At 43.4% G+C, this 9,153-nt stretch overlaps 2 protein-coding genes across 2 annotated transcripts in view; both read right to left on the minus strand.

Annotated features, from left to right (window-relative positions):
- The window catches only part of LOC132394603 (uncharacterized), a 207,577-nt gene that overhangs the window by 143,532 nt on the left and 54,892 nt on the right, over window positions 1–9,153 (minus strand). The window lies entirely within an intron of this gene.
- Window positions 8,330–8,722, minus strand: LOC132393860 (histone H2A-like). Its single transcript, XM_059969254.1, has one exon. It carries the CDS (start codon window positions 8,720–8,722, stop codon window positions 8,330–8,332), a length of 393 nt encoding a protein of 130 aa, XP_059825237.1.

Raw genomic sequence — 9,153 nt, forward strand, 5'->3', positions numbered from 1 at the left:
ACACACGTGATGGACAAGTTCCTCATGCTACTGAGAGTGGCGTTCGGAGAAAGCTCGTGTATGTTTCTGGTCGCTACAACACAAGGAACGTGGTGGAGACAGTGAGCCCGAGACAATGCGAGTTAAATTAGAATCAAAGAAGACAAGTTGATGTGATCTGGACTACATGAAAGGGGTGGTAGAATGGTATTACCTTTTAGAACTGGGATATTTGCAGTTTTATGTGGAATAGACGGGATAAATTCGATAGATATTTCAAAGAGCCAGCAAAGGAGAAACTGGTAGAATAGCCTCCTTCATTGCTGTCTGTAACAAAGGAGCATTGAGAATCCCATCAGTGTTTACACAGGGAAAATATTTGGCGCCTAAATAATGTTGATTAAGTCTTTATTGTTGTTCCAATATCTTAAAAGCAAATACTACAAAGATATCAGTACCGCGGCCCGCACCGATGCACTTCTCACCTACACCAGTCTTCGTATCCGAGTGAAAACTTGTACTGGAATATCAAAATGGTTTGTCAGGGAAAGACTAACATTACACAGACGCTGTGGCACAATAGAAGTGACACAACAATCAATAACCAGAGCGAGTCTGTTTGGTGAACTGGAACTTCAATCGTTAGGGTTCACAGATATTAGACCTTACAGGCAGCCACAAAACAAAGAAACCCAATAGAACCTATTAAAAAACCCGTCAAAAACCCAGTGTGCTGAAAAACATCGTGCAAATAGGAGCAAACAAGTAACATTCAGAACTGACGTTTAGGAAAGTGAGTCCGCAGTCACGAAGCTAGTTATCATTGCGGCCGATCCAGGAGCCTGCTAGTTGCAGTCCGTAGTCTTGCTTGTGCGCAGAAACAAGCTGAACATTGGCCCGTACCTCGCCTCCGGCCCTGACAACCTAACCTTTCCAACCTGACCCGGCACTTAAATCAGCAAACCTTTGGTCATTCCACGCTCTCAGAAGCGGACCGAGGCCCTCCGTCTCGCTTCGGTTCTGCCGCATCGAATCAGCTCCAAGTCCGCACCGGCAACGGGCAAACATTAGCTCATTCCGTAGTCTTGGGCCCTGGCCCCGCCACCTCGTTTCGGCCCATACCCACTACATTGAAACTGTCCTGTACCTTCGAGACTTCAGTTCAAACTGCAAAAATGACAGGTCACACACTCAGCTGAAAAGCTCAACTCCGAAAGGAAAGTTACATGTTATTGATTACGATGATCGTATCCGAGAAAAAGTATGATTAATACAGAGCTAAGGTTGTTTTGTTCGCTACCAGCAAGTTGTCGCTGTGCTTCACCAGCGTCATATAAACCGGGACGGTTGAAACGATTGTATTTAAGTATCTCATTTTTATTTTTGTTACACAGGTGAGTGAATATCCTTTACTAAACATCTTTGTCCAAATGCAAAAGCTAACAACGTCGCCGTTATTGGGTGAAAGGCTACGTTCTCATTTGTTCACCCGCCTTTACATCACTTCTGCTTTCTGGGTACTCAAAATGATGTGGAATGCAATTACAAGTTTTGATTGGTGGTTCTTGAAATAATCTCATTGGTTAAAATGACACGCATTGATTGGTCACCTTTGAATCCATGCTGTATGCAAACTACGTTTCTTAGTACACAATCGCTACTTGGTAACCAGAATAATATTTGAATTTTCAAATGTACTATACAATATTTAATTGGTGGCAGTTTTTTTTTAAAAAAGAACCACACCGTTAGAGTTCAATGCTATCAAAATGTGTCCCCCCCCCCCCAATGAAAGCATTTGTCATCAACAAACTTTTTTTTGCCTTAACTTTTAAGGTACCTGTTAACCAGTATCCAATATGGGATTTTCCTTGCTTTTTTGAGTTCATTTAGGAGATACATCCCGCTAATTATCTGTTAAATAACTTACAAGGTGAAAAGCCCCTTCCAGATTCATGTTATTTTAAGACGTGAATTAAATTAATTTTATAATTAGCATGAAGGCAAGTTTAATTTCAATATTTGTTGGGTGGATCGATAAACTTAGGGCAGGAAACTGCCCTTCTGCATGCACAAGGTTCGTCATGGAGTTATTTTTCTTTCGAAACTGATTGGAACAACCCTCCTCGCTTTCCTAAGGTTTCCCTTTTTGTATTATCCGCTAATGGATGTTAATTCTAATGCCGCACAGATCAACTCAAACGGAAGTTTCTGCGAAAACTCAAGTCATGATTTAAACCCTCTCCTCCACCCCTCCCCCCGACAGACACACTTAGGTGATTGAAGTAACAGTTTTTAATTGCAACAAATCTATTGCATTAATTTAATAAATTAAAGATAGTCAAACACAAATCCAAAATTAACTACGCGCAGAATATTTGCACACATTTCCAGCCTTCGCCTTACATGAATCCTTGTAACTGAGGCTCTTTATAAATAAGACTGGTGAGTTTGTTATATACCAGTCTGAATGTTTGCTTAATCGTCGATGTATATTTTGCTGGGTTGACACATTTTCTTGTGCAGCAGCACAGCCAGAAGGCTGGGCAGTTCCCCACGCTGGGTGATGGCGACACCACACAACAGTTTGTTGAGCTCTTCGTCGATGCGGACAGCGAGCTTTAGGTGGCGGGAAATGATCCTCATCTTTTTGTCGTCCCGGGCCGCGTGACCCGCCAGTCCCAAGATCTCGGCCGTAAGGTACTCGAGAAATACGGCCAGATAAACCAGAGCTCCTGCCCCACTCGTTCAGCAAAATTCCCTCTGCGAAAAAGGCGAGGGATACGATCTACACTGCAATCCAGCACGACATGATCGAGTCTTGGCTTTAGTACCACTAATCCCAACAATTTCACCTTCTCCCAACATTCTATTTCTTAACAAGCAACACGAAGCATAGCCTGTCTTGATACACCTATTAATCCGACTGAAATATTTCAATTTTCATTGGTCATTCCTTCATTTGCTCTGATTGGTCTGAATGATAGGCGGGAATAAAATTCTCTATTCAGCCAATGGCATAAAAAAACGGAGTATCCGTTTTAGCGAATTGAAATCGCTGCTTTCTCCTTTGAGAACACGCCGCGTTTCACTGTTTCGACGTTTTGATGTACATGTGGCAAAAATAAAGTTAACTTCTTTAATCTTTCTCACTTCTTGTTATTGAGGCTCTTTGGTTTCAACGAAAGTGTTGAAATATTTAACTGATTTTATTAAAAGATGAAGTGACAATGGCTGTATTGCAGTATCCTGATCTTTGTCTCTTTCAAAATGTTTTGCAGCCTCTGACTTGCCCTCTGCATAAGCGTTATGGATGATCGGTGAAATAAGACAGCTCTTGGATATTAACTGTACCGCAGAATAGCTTTTACAATCACAATCCATGCTGTGGCCCTGAGTTTAAGCCCAGTTCTATGGAAACTGTTTGCCAACAAAATGATGCTTGGTATTGTATTTATTTTATTTCTTACATCCAAGGGAGTAAAAATCTTTATGTTGCTTCTCCAATAAAGAGGGGAAATTTGGGAGGATATTGCCCAAGCACTAATATTGTACACATAATTGTTTAATATGCATATCTGTACAGTCAGACATGCAATCAGGTCAATGTGTATTTATAAATCTAATGGCCTGGTGAAAGAAGCTGGTCCTGACAATGCTGCTCTAGCATTTGCCATACGGACCAGCTGAAACAGTTGGTGGTTGGGTTAGCTGGAGTCCCTGGTGATCCTCTGGGCCCCCTTTACACACCTGTAGCTGTAAGCATCCTGAATAGAGGAAAGTTCGCATCCACAGGTGTGCTGGGCTGTCCGCACCACTCTCTGCAGTACCCTGCGACTGAGGGTAGTACAGTTCCAGGACCAGGTGATGACACAGCCAGTCAGAATAAGGAAGCAGATAAAACATTAAAAACTCAAATGGAAGTTTATTCAGGATTTTTAAAAAAGGTGCAAAATGTAGTGGGGAGGAGACTTTGAAATAACTACTCAAAGGAACAGTACTTGGAAGAGGGGACTGTGTGTAGCGTAGCAAAATTTGCTGATGTCATTAAACTGAGTGGAAAAGCAAATTGTACAGAGGATGTGGAGAGTCTGTAGAGGGATATAGATAGGTAAAGTGAGTGGACCAAGGTCTGGCAGATGGAATACAACGTTGGTAAATGTGAGATCATCCACTTTGGAAGGAATAATAGAAGAACAGATTATTATTTAAATGGTGGAAGATTGCAGCATGCTGTTGTGCAGAGGGACTTGGGAGTGCTTGTTCATGAATCACAAAAACTTGGCTTGCAGGTACAACAGGTTATTAAGAAGGCAAATGAAATGTTGGCATTCATTGGTAGAGGGATTGAATTCAAGAGCAGGGAGGTCATACTGCAACTATACAGGGTACTGGTGAGGCCACACCTGGAGTACTGTGTGCAGTTCTGTTCTCCATACTTGAGGAAGGATATACTGGCTTTAGAGGCAGTGCAGAGGAGGTTCACCAGGTTGATTCCAGAGATGAAGGGGTTAACCTATGAGGAGAGATTGAGTCGCTGGGACTATACTCTCTGGAGTTCAGAAGAATGAGAAGGGATCTTATAGAAAAATACAAAATTAGAAGGGATAGATAAGATAGAAGTAGTGTGAGACTAGAACTGGGGGACATTGCCTCAAGATTCAGGGGAGAAGATTTAGGATGGAAATGAGGAGAAACTGTTTTTCCCAGAGTGTGGTTTTTCCCAGAGTCTGCCCAGGGAAGCAGTTGAGGCTTCTTCACTAAATATATTTAAGATTCAATTAGATAGATTTTTACATAGCAGGGGTATTGAGGGTTATGGGGAAAAGGCAGGTAGACGGAGCTGAGTTTACGGACAGATCAACCATGATCTTATTGAATGTCGGGGCAGGCTCGATGGGCCGGATGGCCGACTCCTGCTCCTGTTTCTTATGTTCTTATGCAGGACAGGAAGAGACTTAGAGAAAGATGCAGCGAAGAAACTGACCCTCATCCCACCAGATCATGGCAGTCATCAACCACACAACTACACTAACCTTCCCTTGATCTATTCCATTCTCCCTACATTCCTATCAACTCCTCAGATTCTACAACTCACCCACAAACTAGGGGCTTTAGCAGCCGCCATTTAATATACTCATCTGCATGTCTTAGGGATGTTGAGGTCACCTGATGGCTCAGTGGAAGCCCACACGGCCACAGACAGAACTTACAAACCCTGTACAAATTTCACCAGAGGTCAGGATCAAACCCAGGGCTTTGGTGCTTTGAGTCAGCAGTGTTCAGTGTCAAACCGGAATCTCTCAGCAGGTTGATTCCTGGGATGGCAGGACTTTCATATGAAGAAAGACTGGATCGACTAGGCTTATACTCACTGAAATTTAGAGGATTGAGGGGGGATCTTATTGAAACGTATAAAATTCTAAAGGGATTGGACAGGCTAGATGCAGGAAGATTGTTTCCGATGTTGGGGGAGCCCAGAATGAGGGGTCACAGTTTAAGGATAAAGGGGAAGCCTTTTAGAACCGAGATGAGGAAAAACCTCTTCACACAGAGAGTGGTGAATCTGTGGAATTCTCTGCCACAGGAAACAGTTGAGGCTGGTTCATTGGATATATTTAAGAGGAAGTTAGATATGGCCCTTGTGGCTAAAGGGATCAGGGGTATGGAGAGAAAGCAGGTACAGGGTTCTGAGTTGGATGATCAGCCATGATCATACTGAATGGCGGTGCAGGCTCGAAGGGCCGAAGGGCCTACTCCTGCACCTATTTTCTATGTTGCACTAATGTCTGGTTTATTTTACTTACACAGGGCAGTGGGTATTAGGAATGAACTACCAGAGGAGGTTGTAAAAACAGGTAAAATTTCAATGCTTAAAAGACTTCTAGACAGGTACATGGATAGGAGAGGTTTAAAGTAGTTTGGGCCAAACACACGATGGGACTAGCTCAGCTCGGGCTGATACCCCCGCTGTGTAGTGCTATGACTCGACATAAATCCACTTATAATAAAGAGAGTTAACGAAGATTAGACAGATCCGTTGCTTGGGTGGCAGGTTTGCTTTAACAGAGATTGAGCAGACTGATTCTTTATTCTCGGGAGCTTAGTGGTCTCATTGAAAAAGATGTAGAGCTAGACGAGGTAGAGACGGTGGGAGTGTTCCACCTGGTTGAGGTCTTCATCCAATAAAAGGGTTGAGTGGCACAGGAGTGTCGCGCCAACAGTGCCAGCTCGTTCCCACTGCGGTCGGTAACATATTTGCTCATTCTTCCCCGTGAGAACGTGGTGCCCAGCTTCCACGCACATTTTAAAGACATGTGGACCAGGGCTGCTATGTTCTGGTCATGCTGTACTGGTGCCAGACACATGGTCCATTTAAGTTGGAGCTCACCTTGCGGTTGTCTAACACACGCACTGGACCCTCAGTCTGCGTGAAAGCACACAGAAGAGTCGCTGGAAGTCCATCGCGAACAAACAGGGCTCCCACGGTCTTTGCCCCTTGAAGCCATCCGTTTGCACAAAGCACCTTGTGCAACAGGGACAGCACCCTCAGTGACCTTCCCTTCTGCCTTCTCCCAGTTTCCAAACAAGAAACTTCAGCCCAGTGTTCTCCAGAACTTTCTCTCAATTCCACCATTCTGATTGGCTGACAGTACAATCCTACGTTAGGCAACAAGCCTCTTATCTCAGCTGAAACCTAAATAGGCCGAAGGCAGAACAGGCTGTCTTACAGAGCTGCTAAAATGAAATACCTACATCTTAGCAGTAAAAATCTTAACCAGGACGTTACATGTGTATTACTGTGCTTTACACCCTAGTTTGGAGAAGTGTCTCATGTATATACTGTACTTATATGTATATACATTGTCAAGTAGTTTCAGGTTTCAGAGTTTGGAAATGTCACATGTTAAAGGCAAGTCAGGGGAACAAAGCAAATGCTAATCAACCATGGAACAAGTTAACAATATCTATCATGAAGTGGTGATATAATTCTCAGATAAAAGTGATCCAAGAATGAAGGTGAATTTATAAAGGGTACAAACTACCCAAGCTGACCATGTAGGAGTTATATGTGAATACTCTAAGTGAAGTTCCTGACAAGATGGTCTAGAATTCTCTTCCCAAACTCTGTTAAAGCTGAAGTTCATCTGGATAGTGTGGTGCAAATATTTTACCTCATAGGGGCAGGTGTATATATCCTGCCTTTCATTTGCAGTGGTTTAGAATATCCAGTATGATTTGTCTCCTCTCCGGTTCGCTTATTGTGTTATCAGTGATGGACAATGGGTGCAGAGTTACCTACTCCCCCCACCCCTGAGAACCATGAACCATTACTGTTGCTATGCTGCTCATGAGAGAGATGGAAAATATACAAGAACATCTGCCGCAGATAAGAGGGGGGAGAGAGACTGTTGATTTACTGTATTATGACTTCTGCGAGGGTTATTTATCTTCTACTATTTTGCTCATTAACATTCCTCAGTGGACAGCCGGAGTGGGCTGGTTTGATGGACTCAGTCATTCAAAATTGATAGCTGAGACCCCATTAGTTGGGATAAAAGACAGGTCTGGAGAGACACCCTTCAGACACACCAGTGGACCCTGCCTGAGGGTTGTGAACCCACAAGGAAGGTGGGGGCATCGGAGACCGAACCAGGGGATCGGTCAGTTATAGCAGGGCTGGTGGGAACTTGTGCGTGTGTCCACTCATGCCAGAGAGACGAGTCCACCTGAATGACAGAGGGGTCATAACTGAATGGCCACAATGACACAATGGATTAAGAAAGGAGTAAAAGGTTTGCCTGCCCAACAGATGCTGTTACATCTCTCTCCAACGATTACATCTAAATAAGCATAACTACCTCAGCGCTCATGAACTGAACTGAACTTTATGTTCTGACAATTCATTTACCCCTAGACATCAACAGAGCTTATTATTCCTACCTTTAGGTTTATTACTGCTACCTTATATGTACATTTGCATTATTGATATGGTTTTGCTATCTTTATTAACAAAACACCTTCAAATATAGTACCACCAGACTCCAACGGATACTTCTTTCTGCTGGTCAGACACCCAATTAAAGGGTACATAACAATCGGCTCTCCCTACTAAAGCCCCAAGGCCCAATCCACAATCAGTCCTCTGGGGTAAACAATTCATTCACCAACTTGACAAGTTCTTCCAGTCCTAAACTGTTTGGAAACCTCTAGTACCTACCACGTTACACCTCCAAAATTATTGTATTTTAAATATGGAACTAAAACGAAATGTTGTGATCAAGCACTTTAAAAATTGATTGGTTGGGCTCTTAAAAGAGCCGTTTTTTTAATCTTGCCTTCCTTGTGTTCAAGTATAAACTTTGCTAGCGTGGCCCGTTTTCTTGGGCAGCAGCACAGCCTGAATGTTGGGCAGGACACCACCCTGGGCGATAGTAACGCCTCCCAGCAGTTTGTTGAGCTCCTCGTCGTTGCGAACAGCGAGTTGCAAGTGGCGGGGAATGATTCTGGTCTTCTTATTGTCCCGAGCAGCGTTGCCTGCCAATTCCAGAATTTCTGCCGTCAGGTACTCTAGCACTGCCGCTAGGTAGACAGGAGCACCAGCGCCCACCCGCTCAGCATAGTGACCTTTCCGTAAGAGCCGGTGGATACGCCCCACAGGAAACTGTAAACCAGCCCGAGAAGAGCGAGTCTTTGCTTTAGCGCGACCCTTCCCGCCAGTTTTGCCACGACCCGACATCATCAATCAGCTGCTTGGCCCTCAAAAGGAGAATGATGGAGAAACCCCGCGGTGTCTCCTTTTATAGCAATTTGGGCTCAAAATACGATTTCTGATTGGATAGTCAAGTATTTAGAATTGGACCAATGAGAAGACAAATCAGAAACAGGCGAAAATCTGCAGATGCTGTAAATCCGAATAACACACACACACAATGCTGGAGGAACTCAGCAGGCCAGACAGAATTTATAGAAGATAAAAAAATACTTTCAGGATTAGGTACTTTTTTTTCCATAGATGCTGTCCCGTCTGCTAAATTCTCCAGCATTTTGTGTAAGAAGACGAATCAGCTCCGTTTTCTAGATCACTTGTTTCTAAGTAGATTAACCCAGCAGGGTATATCCACAAAACATAATTTTTATTCATTTTATTTTATAGCCTTTAACGTTATAAAT

The sequence above is a fragment of the Hypanus sabinus genome, chromosome 5 (genome assembly GCF_030144855.1).
Source record: "Hypanus sabinus isolate sHypSab1 chromosome 5, sHypSab1.hap1, whole genome shotgun sequence".
Taxonomy (NCBI): Eukaryota; Metazoa; Chordata; class Chondrichthyes; order Myliobatiformes; family Dasyatidae; genus Hypanus; species Hypanus sabinus.